We start from the raw sequence: 18843 nt of genomic DNA, 5'->3' as shown, positions 1-18843 counted from the left end.
CTCCTCCGACCTGAACCCACTGGATTACTTCCTTTGGCCATATGTCGAGAACATCACCAACATGACCTCCCACAACACAACACCACAGCCAGTCATGGTCGCTGCCATCCGCTGAGTATTCGCAGAGCTCCTGCCAGCACTTGTTGAAAAGTTATGCTCCCACTTCTGGACACATAGCGAATGAAGACGGCTACATTGAATAGTGGCCAGCTCTACTACATAAGTTACCTGAATTGATTTTTTTTTCGATAAAAGTTTTAAATTAAAGCTGTAGTGTTTTCATCTGAGAAACAAATTTATCATTTCACTCTGTATAGGGTGTTTTTGAAGAGACAGCAAACTTTAAATTAAAATATATCATAGAAGAATATTTTTGTTATACAAATATGTTGTTTATTCCGAAGATTCATTTTTGGCATTTATAGTTTAAATATAATTTTAAGTGCATGCATGGCACCTGCAACTCGCGCGAATATGGCATAATTCAGAGGTCCAATTTTCGCAAGGTCTACACATTAAATTACACTGTATTTTACAATACTGTATCAAATGCTGTCTCCCAAGTAGTTTATTGTGTCTGATTTATCAACCTGAATATAGAACTTTAATTTCAGCCAGGTACTTCATGACAAAGCGATTAATGCACCTGGCTGCTGTGTGTTTGAATCCTGGCATAGTCAACCATGCTGATAAGCCGTAATATGGCAAAACATGTGTTCCTTAATAACTATTTTATAAATATTATTTATATTTAATATATTTATTATTTTATAAATAATATATATATATATATATATATATATATATATATATATATATATATATATATATTTACTCATTTTCAGAATGGTTGTTTTTATTGGTACCCCATTGCGTACAAGTGCTTCAGACCCCCCCCCCGTGTTAATGTATAAGTATATAACTTTTCATCAATTATAATTGGCACAATTCAGAATTCATCAGCACGTAGAAGAAACATGTGTTCAAAAGTTTCACAGCGCATGAATAGGAATTTCTTGTTAATACAGCAATTATTCATTTGTTTTTATCAACAACCTATAAATTATCAAGCACGCTTTATCCACATTTTCAGATTAAACACATTTGCCTTCTAATGCAATAATTCCTTGAATTCTGTAACAGTTAGTAGCGGGCATTTCCGTTTTTATTTTATTTATTTATTTTTTTCACTTCCGGTAGTCTGGGCTTAAGTTGTTAGCTTCGCGGCGAGAGTTCCATTTTATTATTTTCTATTGATTAATCTTCAAATTATTATTCATTTAATGCTTTTCAACGTAGGCGATATTTATAGTAGATTTAAAATCAAATATTTTATACCTTTAGCTAATGTTTACAGTTTTTCAATAAGTTTAAATTCTACGCCACAGTACCGGAACCAAGTTTAAAGATTTGCAGTGATTTTTATAATTCAATTTCAAGTTGCCAGCATTGGCATTCATTCGTCTAATTTTAATATTATAATTTTATTCAATTAGCCAGCATACATTATACATCAATAAGCGAACTGAATTTCATCTATTCTTGCAGTGAAACACAAAAACGATGGGTAAAGAACTAATCTTGAGTAATTTTTTTTTCACAAGCTTCCGCAAGGATTCGTAGGGCAATGGTTAGAGTATTTGGAAAATCAACTGTAAAAGTGGTATACACTTAAAGGTTCAATTCTCAGTGTGGGCGACCTGAAAATACAATTGCGAATTATTTAAGACCTCTATCTTATCATGGCTGACGGAACGAAAGTATGCTACCCCCACCCCTGTGAAGTAAAAAACGTTCCGTTCAAAATTCTGTCCAAATTCTCAAGTTTTACAGAAACATTTCCGAGTTCGACAGGATACATTTGAAGAAGGCCGGAGGTTATATTAACCAAAAACGTTGGTAAAATTACACTCAAGATGAGAATAGTGTTGCGATAAATTCAAATAATATGAATAACCAATTCTCATCTCAAAAATTCACAATCGTAATATAAACTAGCCAGATTTAAACACCAGCCATTATAAGCAGTTTTCGAGTTACTGGTTTTGTTTATATTTTATGATAGTGGCGCTTTGCTTACTGTAAAACTCACATGGGTTTATCTTACTAATATAATAACAGTGTGTCAAATCAGCCCTTTATTTTTACTATCTATTTACTAACTAGCATGAATACCTGACGTTGCCCGGGTCGACATGAAGTTCGGTTTAGACACGCCTGCTCTACTAAGGATATTGAGCATTTTCATTGATACTCCCCACAACAATTTAAAAAATAAAAGAACAAATAAAAATACGAAAATGTAATCGCTTAAAAAAAAAATATTTGACAAGTTCCTCACCAGATATTTTGGCAGTAGGGATGCGAAAAGAAGAGACTAATCTTCGGATATTGAGCATTTTTTTTTTTTTTTGCCTGTTCGCTGAAACCCTCTCAAAACAAAATTAATGAAGAAAACAACTTTTCTAGAAGTATTTACGTTATTTGTCAGGTATATTATTTCATTTCATATTTATTCTATCGTAATCATTATTAACCTCTGTTATTTTAAATTGCATGATTACAGTATGTCCAATCATCCAAATTGCATATTATTTCAGGGTAATATACTATTTATATATTTATTCATTGTGTGATAATATTATATATTTATTCATTGCATAATAATATTATATATTTATTGCGTGATAATATTATATATTTATTTATTGTGTGATAATATTATATATTTATTCATTGCATGATAATATTATATATTTATTGCGTGATAATATTATATATTTATTTATTGTGTGATAATATTATATATTTATTTATTGCGTGATAATATTATATATTTATTCATTGCATGATAATATTATATATTATTTATTGCGTGATAATATTATATATTTATTTATTGTGTGATAATATTATATATTTATTCATTGTGTGATAATATTAGATATTTATTTATTGTGTGATAATATTATATATTTATTCATTGCATGATGATATTATATATTTATTTATTGCGTGATAATATTAGATATTTATTTATTGTGTGATAATATTATATATTTATTCATTGCATGATAATATTATATATTTATTTATTGTGTGATAATATTATATATTTATTTATTGTGTGATAATATTATATATTTATTCATTGCATGATAATATTATATATTTATTTATTGCGTGATAATATTATATATTTATTTATTGTGTGATAATATTATATATTTATTCATTGCATGATAATATTATATATTTATTTATTGCGTAATAATATTATATATTTATTTATTGTGTGATAATATTATATATTTATTCATTGCATGATAATATTATATATTTATTTATTGTGTGATAATATTATATATTTATTCATTGCATGATAATATTATATATTTATTTATTGCGTGATAATATTAGATATTTATTTATTGTGTGATAATATTATATATTTATTTATTGTGTGATAATATTATATATTTATTCATTGCATGATAATATTATATATTTATTCATTGTGTGATAATATTATATATTTATTCATTGTGTGATAATATTATATATTTATTCATTGCGTGATAATATTATATATTTATTCATTGCATGATAATATTATATATTTATTCATTGCGTGATAATATTATATATTTATTCATTGTGTGATAATATTATATATTTATTCATTGTGTGATAATATTATATATTTATTTATTGCGTGATAATAGTATATATTTATTCATTGCGTGATAATATTATATATTTATTCATTGCGTGATAATATTATATATTTATTTATTGCGTGATAATATTATATATTTATTCATTGCGTGATAATATTATATATTTATTCATTGCATGATTATATTATATATTTATTCATTGTGTGATAATATTATATATTTATTTATTGCGTGATAATATTATATATTTATTCATTGTGTGATAATATTATATATTTATTCATTGTGTGATAATATTATATATTTATTCATTGCGTGATTATATTATATATTTATTTATTGCGTGATAATATTATATATTTATTCATTGCGTGATAATATTATATATTTATTCATTGTGTGATAATATTATATATTTATTCATTGTGTGATAATATTATATATTTATTCATTGTGTGATAATATTATATATTTATTCATTGCGTGATAATATTATTACTTAATTTTTATTTTTCCTTTTCATTCCATCTACCTTGTAATTTTCCAGTCAATTATTTAAAATCAATATATATTTTCTTTCTCGTTTTTATAAGTTTTATCCAATATATAGTCGTTTAATCTATTCATTATTTCACGATCAAACTTTTTATGCTTGTTTTTATCCTTATGCAAGCTGCCTCTTATAGTCTTATTACGTTTGTTTATAATATTGGCCGTATGCATTCGAATCTGTACTGATTTAGTGATATATCGTTTACATATCTCTCTTTCATTAGGGGTATATTTATTAGTTTTAACTAAGATGGTCGATTCCATGGAGTATTCATTATTTTGTTCCTTTAAGTTCTTTTATGTAGGATGCTAGTTATATAGTATTTTTGTCTATACCTAACCTACATGCTTTCCTTATTGCTTATATATAGTTTTTATATCTACATTTTAACGGCCCCTTTATTGATCTTATATATTCTGCGATTGTATCACTCACTGTATCATTACATTTATAGGCAATGCTCTTAGTTAGACATTCACCTTTCAATGGACATTGCTCTTTTTCCCTACAATTACATTTTTCTCAATTTTTAAGGTCTCCTGGTTTATATTATTCAGCTTTAGTTTAATGATTTTAGATTTATTTGAAAAGATAATTGCATTTTTAATGTGTATCATGGAAGAGTGTTACACCTTAATTTTATTTTTAGATTAGTGCTACGTTTTATTTAAAATAATTGTCGATAATTTTATAAAATTATTTAGGTATATCAGTTTTAATAAACTCGCTAAATGGATGGCTAAATCAAAGTGTCTTCCTTCTAGTTTTTTTTAATCAGTTTTAAGTGACAGTCTTTTGCAGGTTTAAGGTTCAATCTTCAGTACAGGCGATACTAAGAATTAATTAATAATTGCTTAAGATTTCTACTCGGTCATGCCTGATGTAACAAGAATAATCTACCCCTATAAATAAAGGGTTCTGTTTGAAATTCCATAAAATTTCCCAAGTTTTAAATAAAGTTTTTAGAGTCCAATAAGACACACCCGAAAATGGTCAAATGTTATATTGACTGAAACATTGTGAAAATAGTAGTCCGCATAATACACATTATCAATCCTCATCACAGAAATTTCAAAACATGATATACAAGAGTTACACCATATTTCATGACGTCATTAATATATTTTACTTACCCCAGTAAACTCTGTATGCCAGTATCCATACATATTTCTCCAGTATTGTGTAGTCTGATACCTTGATTATAAACCAATCAGTAGGTTTGCTTGCAATTTCCAATACATTCTTCATATCGACTTTGCCAACAGCCACAACAAAAATTTTCACACCTTCCCGTTTCAACAAATCAGCTTGTTTTGCCGTTTTAACGGGATCTTTGGATTTTCCACTGGTTATTAAAATGGCAAGACTCTGTACATAACTCCTGGATCCAGACTTCTCAGTGAATGACACCTTCCTGACATATCGCAGAGCTTGGCTTGTATGCTGTCCACCTTTAATATATGGAATGCTGTCCACGGCTCGAAGAACTTTCCTCAGATCTTTGTAGCTGTTCAGATTAAAGTTATCATGTACCTTGGTGCTGTAAGTGACACTGCCAACCTTTACGTGATTTGGTGATATGCGGAAGTACTTGACAAAGGATTTTATGAAGGATTTCACCTTCCGGAAGTTGACGTCACCAATGTCATCCGACATGTCCACAATGAAGACAATGTCAAGTTTGGCAGAGTTATACCCTTTAAAAAAGAAGAAAAATGGAATCATTGATTTGAATATCATCAAAAATTTTAAAAATCAGAATTGTAATTCTAAGCTATGCCTAAATTTAAATTTCAGATTAAGATCATTTTCAAATCTTTATTCTAGAAACTGAAATGTAGCAGACGGAATTTGTAGAAATAGCTGCAGACAAAGATGTGGCACTACGAAAACATTCATTGAACTATGGCTTTTTTTTTCGAATATTTACACAGGAAAGCATCTTTTCTAAAACATTCACTAACAGAAAGGGAACATTTTTTTAAATATTCAGACAGAAATGAGTTTAATATTTACAGGTAAAACTGCGTTATTTTTCAAGAGATAGAAATGTGAAATTTTAGAATATTAACAGAAAAATTGTTATTTTTTCAGTGTTATTTTTTAAAATATTCTGAGACACAACATTCATGTTCTTTTCCAATATTCTCAGGGAGAAGTGTGTCATTTTTAAATATCCAGAGATAAAACTGTTTCATTTTAAAAATAATCACGGACAAAATTGTAACATTCTTCAAATAATATTAGACTAAACTGTGGTATTTTTTTCTATTCACAATCGTCATAATCGCGGTATTTATGTAATTTATTCAAATAATAATTTTTCTTTTGAGATGAAATAAGTTCATAAAAGCAAAATGTTTTGAAGTGATTAATTACTGTTTTATTGTTTCTTTAAAGGGTCAAATATTATCAAATATATTACAATCATATTTCCCCTAAAATAATTATGCCTCTTGTATTCCAAAATAGCCAGATTTGATTGGATAAGACAATTTTTCTTGACCAATCACAAGGCACTTACTTTTAGTGTTGTGAACCTGAAAGCTCTTTTTTTTTCATACACATTTGAATGTAGTCTCTGTCCATTCAAGAAGACAAACGACGTATTCCTACTTTTTATCAGACTTTACTTGAATCGGAAAATTCAAGACACAATTCAGACGTTAAAGTGCCACATTTCTCAAAAGTTGGTTTTTAATCAAGCCGCAAACGCACTTAGTTTTGTAAAGACATTTCTTGTATAATGACGTAATATCTCTTTTGTTATTTACCACTGATTAATTGAATATATACCAATATCAAAAACTTGTTAAAAAACTTAAATAATGAAACGATACTAACCTTTCAATTCCAGTTCTTTTTTAACTGTAAATTTAAAAAATAAAAAAAAACAAGTAATTTAGGTAAAGATAAAAATTCATAAAAGTATTTTTAACCAATAATTTTAGTGTTGGTACAAGTATGTCAAACCTAGCTATTACTGCTTTATATCTAGTTATAGCTAGTTATAGCTATTAGTAAGTTATAGCTAGTTACAGCTAGTTGTAGCGGATAACAACTTATAGCTAGTTACAGCTAGTAATAACGAGTTATAGCTAGTTATAACTAGTTATAGCAAGTACAAAGAAAGATAATCACTTAGTATTTGCATGAGAGTAAGTAATTACGATGAATGCATTTACGTATTGTATTTATTGGAAATAGCTAGAAATTATTTTAAGCAAGAATAATTCAGTTCGAACGAATGGTGAATACAATTTGTTTACTCAAATAAAAAGCTCATTTTAAAAAAAATACCAATGCAATATTTTTCATCTCGTTATGTTATCTTAGTTTCTATAAATTCATTAAGTGCATATTCATTTAAAAAAAAGTTATTTAAATATATATGAGATTCAACTCGGATATTGAGATTGTAAATCTACTGTCTATTCCTTTTTGTCATTCAATCACATATTTCTACTTTTAATACAAACAAACTAACTCGAGATTTTTTGTAGTAATACTGATTTTATAGTTTAGTTTATGGTCAGGTAAATCATACTGTATTCAGAATGTAAAATAAATTAATGTTTTAATATAATTTCATTTGTAGATTTGAAATGGATTTATGCATTTCTTTAAACGCCTTAGACCATTAGTGAGTCGGTATATCTATTTGTCAGGCTTCATTTTTAAAAAAGTATTTTAAGTGCGAAATTTGCCGTTTGAATAGACGCATCAAAAATAGGATTCGTCATGTTACATAAAGAAAGATTGGTTGTTTGTTTTTGTTTTACAGCATATTAACCCTTTTCACGTTTTTAATAGAATATATTTGTTTTCTTTTTCAAGTCGGTTTCTATTTAACCCATAGTTGGGACCCTAACAGGTCCTACCACTCCGGGTCAGAGTGAATCTGGGAGCAATAGCAATTAAGGGGTGGCTCCACACTCCCCAAAGCTCGCAAGCTGAGGCCTCACCATCGGATATAGTTTAAGGTCATATCCAGGACCCATAAAGAAGGGGATACGTGTTTGTAGTTAAAAGTTCGAGTGACATTTTTATAAACATTGAATGTATTAGTCTTTTTTATATAAACCTATTTTAGAAACATGAAGTTGGTTGATCTTTTTATATACACCTATTTTATAAATATAAAATTGGTTAGTATTTTTATACAACCCCATTTTATAAACATAACTGTGTTAGTCTTTTTGTATAAACCTATTTTGTAAACATAAAGTCAGTTTGTAATTTTTGACCAAAACTATTTCATAAACATAAAGTCAATTTGTCATTTTTGACCAAAACTATTCCATAAAAATAAAGTGGTCTTGTTGTTTTTACCAACACTATTTCATAAACATAATTTTAAATAAACTTATTTTATAAACATAAAATGAGTTTGTTTTTTTAAATAATTTTTTTTTATAAACATAAAGTGGGTTTGTTTTTTAAATCAAATTATTTTACAAAAATGGAGTTTTTTTTTTAAATAAATTTATTTTATAAACGTAAAGTGTTATTTTAAATAAATTTATTTTAGACAAATAAAGTGGGCTTTTTTAATAAATTTATTTTATAAACATAAAGTGGTTCATCAGTTGGTTCATAACAACAATGCCGGTGTGTAAATCATTGTTCACCCATCACTTAATGAAAGAATATCAATTAAACACCCTGTCCATCAACTGATATTGCATGCTCAAGTTCAAATCACATTCACGTTAATCTGTCACGATAAAGTGTGAAATACCATTGCTATCAATGTATCATGCTTAAGTTCTCACGTCTTTAATGGTTTTTGTTCTGTCAGCCATGACTGGGTAGAAGTATTAATTAATACCCTGTTATTGCTAACGGAACAAATACAATCTACACCTATAGATTAAACAATGTTTCAAAATTGCATATACGTTTCCGAGCCAAACATATAGTTTACCAAATTTAGAAAAGATACACCTGAAAATTGTGACAATAATAATGAAGGTAAGAATAGTGGTTCAAATAATGTACATAATTTGAATTTATTAATCTTCATTTAAACATTTTTGAAACATAGTTTGAATTTATAATGAATACTGGTTGTTGAGAAAGAGTCCACAAATTGATAATGTCATTTTAAGTAAAAGCAATAGTACGTACTTAGCTGTCATGTTGAAATTAGTAATATACCCAAAAATTACGGAAATTCCCTGAGAAGAAAGTTATTTATAGTTAAATGTAATTTTTACAGACAATTGGATAAATTGCATTTTTCTTAATTGTTTTATGTAGACGGTGAAGAATTCACACAGAGGTGTGACATAATTCGTAACACATATTTTAAAGTGCATCGTAATGGAGTCAAACCTTTGTGCCATACAACGATATACCCTTTTTTTTATTTTACTAAAAACACAATCGCAGTTGTTCTGCTCGATGAATTTTCGTAAGTTTTGGATATATTACCATTCTCGACATGGCAATTAAGTATGTAATATTGTTTTTGCTTTAAACGACATATTTTTAAAATAGATCTTCGATTATCTCACCAAGCACATAATTTCTATTACAAAATGAAAAAGATATAACGATAACTTTCAATGTTCTAACATTAAATTAATAGAAAACGGAAGCCACTCGAATTCATGCAATAATTTCAACAGAAAACTAATACAAACCAAGGTAGCCATATTTCTCTTCATCATCTGCAATAAATTAGAAAAGCATATTAATTAAACTGTAATAAGACAGAACAATTAAATTAAGTAAAAAAGATGCGGGCATGTATAATTAATATATTATTGTCTTATGTGGCAAGCTGATAATACCTATTTTGGAATAATGGACTTACCCAGAGACTATAAATACATTCCACACGTTACGGCGTAGCGATTGGTAGCAATTATTGGCCGCAAGAATCATAACGTTCTTCTGTAAAATACTTTTCCTAATACTCTTTTTGTAAACTATATCACTGTGTTTGTTTTGATTATTATCGGCTTTCAAGGCTACAACACTGGCGACGAGGAATTCAGAATTTATACCCTACACCATTCTGTCATAGCAAATTATGGTTAATTAGAACAATTAATATTGATTTTGTTATTAAACCTAACTCAATCCCAAAACTAAAGAATATTTTAGCATGTATTTAGTATGAACCAGATATATAAGAATAAAGCTTTAGTGGAACAAGCATTAATTAACTCAACTCTACTATATATTAGGTTAATTCAGTTTAACAAATTTACATTGCAAACGGGGTCTAGTTGAAGCAAGTAAGCACATAGGTATTCAAAATGTTTGTATAAATATAAGAATTTATACTATAATAACACTCTGCATATTATTGAGCACATTGGAAAATTCCTTTAGAAATAAACGAGTAAAATCAGAGCTGCATGTATGGGAAATTGCATGACGGACAAGAAGTTCGAAGTGATACAAAGTAATTAAGGAAGTAAAGCCTCTCTTTGGCCTGTAAGCTGACTGTGTTCAGACGGCTTTTTTTCTTCGCAGGTTATCACCTAGAAAAAGTGCAATCTATTTTTTTTAAAGAGAGGGAGAGTAGTTAAAAGGATTAATCAGCAAATTTACCAAATAAGAAAAGTTAAAACTACGAATCGTTTGATATAAATTTATTTTTAAAGATTTAAGGAACACAAGAAATGTCAAGAATTAGAAATAACTTCCAAGAATTAAAGATAGACCGTTTAATTGTGTATAAAAGTGGAGACGAGAAATAGAAAGAAAATAAACACATATCTGATGGGGAGTTGGGAGAATAGTTCAGTAGACATAAAGAGTGAAAACAGACTAAATGAAAATGGAAAATATACCTTACATGTACATATCATCTGGATCAGTCAGTGTATGTCTTCGACAGTCAGTTCAACAATGACATTGTTGCTAAGGTATGATTCTGTTTAGTTCTAGGAGGTCCCCCCCCCCAGGCTTTACCTTCTATATGAGAATCACCATAGATGTCTCTAGCAACATTTATGCTCAGACAGTTTTGTAGGCTAGAGCCTGCTAATCCTACTTGATTTGCATTTCAAAACACTATTGTCAAACCTCCTGAAGAGAAGGTAAATAAAATACAGATATAGGGAGATAAGATAAAGATATAGAAATGAGGTATAGATTACTTCTGTCAGTCTTAATATATTTATAAATATTGTAGTACTTATGTGTATTAATATATAGATAATTCATATACAAACCTTGATATTCCAGAGCCTTTTCATAACCTGAAATTTGAAAAAATAAAGTATTAGAAACTTTATCCAAAATTAATCTTAAAAATGAAGTAAAGTCATTTTTTACTACTAGTGATATGACAATTCTAATATTTTCCCGATTCTGATACAATTACGGATTCCGATTCTTTAAAAATCTCTGAATATTTATTTAAAAAATTAAAATCAATAAATATTTATTATTTTATCTTTAATATTCGCAGTGGAAAATTAAATTTTAAATAAAATCAAATAAAAAAATAACTGTTAAAATTATCTTTTTTTGCATTGGAAAATAGACACAAATTTTCCCAAATACAATACTGATTCCGATACCCACACAAATTCCAATTTTTTCGATTACCTATTATGATTCTGATTAATCGTCCCAATACTACCTCAAGTGTGCTTGATAACTTCCATAACATAAACTGCACACATAAATCGTTTCAGTCATATATTGGTCTATGTTGTTAGAAAACAAAATTTTAGTTTGGGTTTGCTTTCTGTCATATTTAAAACAAAATTTTGGTTTTTATTTGCTTTCTGTCATTTTAATATTTAGTCCTGGTCGATATTGTTTGTATAATGTGTTTCATTTAACTGAATGCATACCAGACACAATCCTCAGATGTTTTCAGTTTCTCTGTACAATAGCATGTTAGGCCAGCCTGACGTGAGAATTTATCACTGACAAACTATTCCAACACATGGTATGCTGTATTTTCAACTCATCTAACATGTCCCCCAGGTTGCGTATGGAGCATCTCCTCTATTAATAGAGGGGAACTTTGAAGAACAAAAAGGAAACTGTTAACAATGAAGAACTAAAACAAAAGGTGAATAACAATATTAATTACTGTCAGGCTAAGAAAAGTATAAAAATACCCCTCCAGTATTGTACCTAATACTAGTGTTGAGACGATTAATCCGAATCGAAATTGGGAATCAGAAAAATCAAACTTGTGAGGGTTTCAGCATCAGTATCGTAACCGGACTAAATTGTGCCAATTTTCCAAGGCTAAAACAATTCTTTCAATTGTCTTTTTTTTTTTTTTGCCTTTGTGTAAGACTTACTTTTCCATTTCCGGTCTTACTGATGAAATAATAATTATGTAATTTGAACTACCAATAAAACTAATATCTATAGATCGCCCCCATCCACAAATGTATTTTTACATTTATGAAAAATACATGCATGAATATTTACGATAATTCAGCTCTCCCCCCCCCCCAAAAAAAAAACAAGGAACAAATTTATAGCTGCATATTGAAATACTTTAAAAGTATCGGAATCAGAATCAATAATTGTATCAGAATCGGAAATTGTAAACAGAATCAGTCATTTGTATACGAATCGGGAAAAATTGGAATTATCCCATCTCTGCCTAATACTCTTGGAAAAGGTATAATGTATAACCCCCCCACACTATGAGTAAATCATAATCACCCTTAAAAAAAAAACTATGAGTAAAATGTTGACTTTAGTTATACCCAACTAATAACAGAGAAGTAACCTTTAACATGAGGTATGAATGACCCCCAAATATATTGATATGCCATGAAAAAGAAACAAGTGTGAATTTGGTTAAAAAATGTTTAGGTGCAAAATACAAACCTTTCATAATCCATTTTCTGTCATAACCTGCAATGATAAAATGAAGCGATACATTACATATATATATATATATATATATATATATATATATATATATATATATATATATATATATATATATATATATATATTAGTCAAGTATAATAAAGAAAAAGTTATGCATGATAAAAAATCTCGTGTACGTATTTATAAAATTTTAAATTTTTATATAATTTTAAAAGACTATATATAGAATATATATATATATATACAGAGAGAGAGAGAGAGAGAGAGAGAGAGAGAGAGAGAGAGAGAGAGAGAGAGAGAGAGAGAGAGAGAGAGAAAGAAATTATGAGTAAATAAAAATGTAAATATATAAATAATATAATATCAACAAAGAAGGTGATGGTAAAGTAGTCTAATGGATTCGCTCAAATCATAGAAATCCATCAGATTTTTAAGTAAAAAAATACTTTTCTTTTCGTAGGCAAGAGCGACTGGCACAGGTAAGGAAAATTTGGATTAGGTTAGCCTACTTAATCTGAAGCAGAAAACTAGATATGATATCCGGAACATTTTTTGTTTTTCTGTTGTTTAAGAAAGGTTAGTTTGATCCACACTGCTGGGGAGCTATGATTTAATATACTGTTTTCTTTTTAAATCCTCGAAACAGTGTTTCGTGGTAAACAACTGATGACCCCTGAAAACTTAAGACTATTTTGAATTCAAGAAATCAAGTTGATTCAGCGATTGCAGGAGATGAGTGACTTACTGATGAAATGAAGGACCCAAAAATTCACAAACAGTTTTTTATTAGTTTTTATATAGTTTTAAAAAATTCAAAAACTATATAGTTGCATAAGGAAATGAACTTAAAAATGACCATTTATATAAGCCATAAAATAGACATCACCATTAACTATATAAACAATATACATATGAATCATGCGATAAACCCAATCAAATATTATTTTATATTGACTATAAATCAATTTATCAACACTCAGTAAAGAAAGCTAATATACCAAGCGCATACATCGTCCTCCGTGAGTGCACAGTGAACGAGGCATAAAAAAATTACTAAGTTCAGCATTTGTCCCCCTCCTCCAGCATTTAGCCCCAAAAGTTCCCAGGGGATGTCAAATTCTGGTGAAAATGAACAAACGGTGCACTTTTAGGCCTTAACATATGTAAATTCTGCTCCATACAGAAAAAGAAATGACTAAGTACTTCATTTGTCCCTCTCCCCCCTCCCATGTAGCTCCAAAAGTCCCCATGCTTTAATATATTTAAATTTGAGTTCAGCACCACGCAAAACTGCTAAATAGCCATACACAGAAAATTTTTGGACAAATATGGTAAAATAGTCCCAAAAATGAAGTATTTTTATTAACCCTAAAAGTATTGACAAACAAAATTATATAGAAATCAGTTAGTTACAACTTTTCAAAAGGTTTTATAAAAATCCAAGGCATCAAATTTTTTTTAATAAGCCCAAAAGTGTCAATTTTAGCCATTTTAACCCGAAAGGCACCCCTCGGAGAGCAACCGGAGTTTTCCTGGAAAATCTGTTCTGTTACTTTTTTACTCATATCATATTTAATGTTTGTGCAAAATTTCCAAAAATTCATAGTTATTCAGAAAAGTGTGGACAGACGAACGGACGGACAGACAAACGGACAAGGGTGAATTTACAGGTCCACCATCCAATATGCAAAGGGTAACTCGAGTTGTATAAATAATATATAAAAAAAAAACAATATTACTAGTAATAAAAATTTATTAACGTTTCAAAACGATTAAAATATTGGCACAACGAGGGGGAAAAAAAAACAAAAAAAAAACGCAACCTTCTTTGTGCCGGCAAAAGGAAACATCAAACGCATTGTTTCTCTTTGGGGAACTTTTAATCATTTCGCCCGTTTTTTTGTTTTTTTTTTTTTTTTTTTTTTCCCCCTCATTGTGCCAATATTTTAATCGTTTTTAAACGTTAATAAATTTTTTTTAGTGTCCCCGTACTTTTGGCACATTCAATAAGTTCCCCATTAGAACTCTTTATTTTCGATATAATATTATTTTGTACGCTATCGATTTTCTCCTGATGAGATGATAACCGAAAGAGCTCTTGAGAAACTTCCGCCTATTTTATTCAAGACTGTATATAAATTCTGTACCTCCAAACATTTATTTATATATATATATATATATATATATATATATATATATATATATATATATACCCCGTGTCAGAATTATATGCAAATCGATATTTTTATTCTAACTCCGATAGTTTACAATGAAAATTCGCACGTTGTACGGCAACACTAACGCATGTGCAGATATAAAATTTTAAGCTGATCTGAGCAATAGCGAGTAAACAGCAGCCATTTTGGTGATGTAGAGTTTTTTCAACGTGCCAACTTTATATACAAGATGGGACGTAAAGGTGCTTTAAGTCAAGCTGAGAAGTCTAAAATTGTTCAAAGGCTCCATAATAAGATTTCCACCTTAGAAATTGCCAAAGAATTACACCGTGATCATCGTGCAATCAAAAATTATTGTACTAACCCTCAACTTTGCAACGGGCGTTCTGACAAAGGGAAAATTTGTAAGAAATCATATCCGTCACGTCGAACAATGAGCAAGATCAATAGAGAAGTTCGCCATAACCCATTTGAAACTAGCAAACAAGTTTTTGAAAAAGCTGACATTCCTGATGTGCTCAAATCAACTCGTTGCCATATCCTGAAAACGATTGCAAAATTTGGAAAGCCAGAGGTCCGCCCTATATTGAAGGATTCCACAAGAAAAAGAGGATGGAGTAGGCAAGAGATCACATGGAGGTGAATTTTCAAACTATTTTGTTCACAGATGAGAGTCGAGCGACCCTTGATGGACCAAATGGGCGGAGGAGAAGATGGTACCATAATTAGGGTCTACATCCCCAAAAGATCAGGCGTCAACAAGGAGGTGGTGGTGTGAGTTTCTGTGCTGCAATCATTGGCAATTAGGTGGTAGAACCTTTCAGAGTCGTAGATGAAGTGAAAATTACCGCCAAACTCTACATTGACTTAATTAAGGAACACTTGGAACCCTGGCACAAGAAGAATTTGGCATTCCGGAAAAAGATGGTATTCATGCATGATAATGCACCGTCTCATTCTGCAAGGATGCCACTGAATATCTGAAGAGAGTTTTTGCCAGACACGGGGAAATAATGCGATGGCCAGCCTGTTCTCCAGATTTAAATCCCATAAAAAATAAAGCTATTGTTTTACTTGAACTGTATTATTCTCTAATATTCTGATTTGGCTCAAGTTTTAACATGAGCCATTTGAATCTTTATAAACATTATAGTTGCAGCATATATATATATATATATATATATATATATATATACACACATTTTCATTTATTTTTACATAAACATTAAAGCACCACTACACATTTAGGAGCATGTTTCAGTCAGCCAGTTATAAATAAGTAAAGACTGTTGTGATGCTGTTTTCCCAAAAGTTCAGTCCTTAATGAACTTTTGGATAATCTACATCGCCTGAAGATGCTTCTAGTTATTTATGATTAGTTGACTGAAACATACAAATAAAAAGTACAGCTTGTTCTTTGTATTGAACACTTGTATAAACCTTGTTATAATTCATTTGAATATTTTTAACCTGAAATAATTTCTACTATATAAGAGGAACTTTGTCCGTGTACGTATGTCTTGTGTGTGTGTGTGTGTGTGTGTGTGTGTGTGTGTGTGTGTGTGTGTGTGTGTGTGTGTGTGTGTGACTTCATTCTTTATGGACTTGAAAATGGCTGGGCCTATATTAATGAAATTTTATACGAAGGTACTTTATGTGCCTGGCAGTGTTCTGAGCTAGGTTTTGTATCGAAATGTCCTTAATAAGTATCAATAATCGAAATAAAAATCGAAATGAAAGAAGGAACAGATGATTTTGACAAAAGTTAACACTTTACACAGCCTAACATTATAAATGCATTTGAAAAGTTTTGTTATCATACAAACCGAAAATCAGCAGTAGGATCTTATAGGATATGACAGGGGCGCACTTCCAAATATTTGTTTCCGTTTCCCTTTAATGCACAACACACTATACACCACAATACTTGACTTTCTCATTTGAAACTTAAATTCAAGCCATTATTAGTGCACAAGCAGTAAAGTCAGACATATAAAATCAACAGTAGGTCTTTTGATATGACATGGGTGTGTTTAGAAATTAATGTTTCTGTTTAGAGCTGAATTGAAGCATGATACTTAACTTTTGCATTTTAAACTTTAATTCAAGCCAATATATATAAAAATAATTTTATAAAATCAACAGTATGTTCTCTACAGTGCAATGTACTTATTGTGGATTTATTGTGGATTAAGCATGCACTCAATCAATTCCGGACAACGCCGGGTCCCCCTGCTAATTATACAGATATATGTGTGTATAGCCTGTGATCTATTGAGTGATTTGTTATATGTCTATATGTATATGGTATGCATTTCATAAAATAATATTATGCATTTTTAATTACTTTATTGGATACTAGCAGGCCACCCAATGTTGCGCGGTCATAAAATCTGCATGAATATTTTATTTAATTCATACAGAAACTGTGCATGCGAGTATTATGTTTTTCCTAAACAGTTCACTTCTTGTAAGTAAAAAAATGATCGAGCTGAGATCGAAACCAAAACCTAAAGACAGTGAGTCAAGTACAATAACCATTATGCCAGCTTGACATGATCTTTAGAAAGTGTTCTCAAACCTACTTATTCTCAACATAAAGCATCTTTTATGTGAACCATTCACGCAAACGCATTCATGGAACAGTTGACAAACGGATAAAAATCTGATGACCCTCACCTACCAATTTTTCAATTTTGACCATTTTGTAGCTCGTTTTTTTTTTTTTCAGATAAAAACTAGTTAAAAAAATTTCCACATGTCTGAATACACTATATACCAAATTTCAAGTTTGTAGATAAAAAATTGACTGAGTATATAGGTTGAGAAGTGTCTTCACACACGCACACACATTCTCACTTTTACACATATATAGATTTTATATTTAATTTATTACAAGCAGAAAAAATAAAAAGCAGGTTTAACTTACCCCAGTATATTCTGTATGCCAACACCCACTCATATTTTCCGAGTACTGCATAGGACGGCACATCAAGTATGAACCATCCGTAAGGAGTACTGGCTATTCTTTCCAGGATGTTCAAATTCACTGGTCCGACCGCAACAACAAAAACTTTCACATCTGCGCCCTTCAAAAATCTAGCCTGTTCGATTGTCCAGAAGAGGCCAACCTTCCTTTGATCTGTAACCACAACAGCAACATGACTGACATCGGACTTTTTCTTGGCAGAATCCTTCGGTGGGTTCTTCCTGTCAAGACTGAAAGCTCCCATTCTATTTGACATTTTTTGATTGCCGGAAAGATTGTCAATCGACCGAAGTACTCGTCTCATATGCTTGTGATTGGTGAACTGGAATCCATCCCGCACAAACGAGTTATATATAATAGATCCAACCTGAACATGATGTGGAGCGATTCGGAAATACCGAATAACTGATTTGATAAAATTCTTTACCTTCCAGAATTTGGCTTCACCAATGATTTGTGGGGAGTCCAGAATAAATATAATTTCAATTCTAGCTGTGTTATATCCTATAAAGAAAAAAAAAAACAAAAGATTTTAAAAAATGTATGTATTAATACGGTTGTACCTTTAACATACATATGTGTGTCACGGTTTCCAGATTATAAATTATCCGA

The 18843-nt window shown here is 29.8% G+C and overlaps 1 protein-coding gene across 8 annotated transcripts in view; it reads right to left on the bottom strand.

Annotated features, from left to right (window-relative positions):
* LOC145303489 (uncharacterized) overlaps positions 1-18843 on the bottom strand; it is a 731279-nt gene that overhangs the window by 171266 nt on the left and 541170 nt on the right. For all 8 annotated transcript variants that reach the window (XM_080144908.1, XM_080144909.1, XM_080144911.1 and 5 more), the window contains 6 exons: positions 18172-18735; positions 13060-13086; positions 11427-11453; positions 9882-9908; positions 7078-7101; positions 5367-5930 (listed from right to left, as the gene is read on the bottom strand). In XM_080144908.1, the coding sequence (XP_080001034.1) occupies positions 5367-5930; positions 7078-7101; positions 9882-9908; positions 11427-11453; positions 13060-13086; positions 18172-18735 (1233 nt within the window). The remainder of the gene's footprint in view (positions 1-5366; positions 5931-7077; positions 7102-9881; positions 9909-11426; positions 11454-13059; positions 13087-18171; positions 18736-18843) is intronic.

The sequence above is a fragment of the Euprymna scolopes genome, chromosome 19, assembly GCF_053919585.1.
Source record: "Euprymna scolopes isolate OS-2025 chromosome 19, ASM5391958v1, whole genome shotgun sequence".
In the NCBI taxonomy this organism is placed as follows: Eukaryota; Metazoa; Mollusca; class Cephalopoda; order Sepiida; family Sepiolidae; genus Euprymna; species Euprymna scolopes.
The sequence above is the reverse complement of the archived record's forward strand: the minus strand, read 5'-3'. Positions and strand labels throughout refer to the sequence as shown.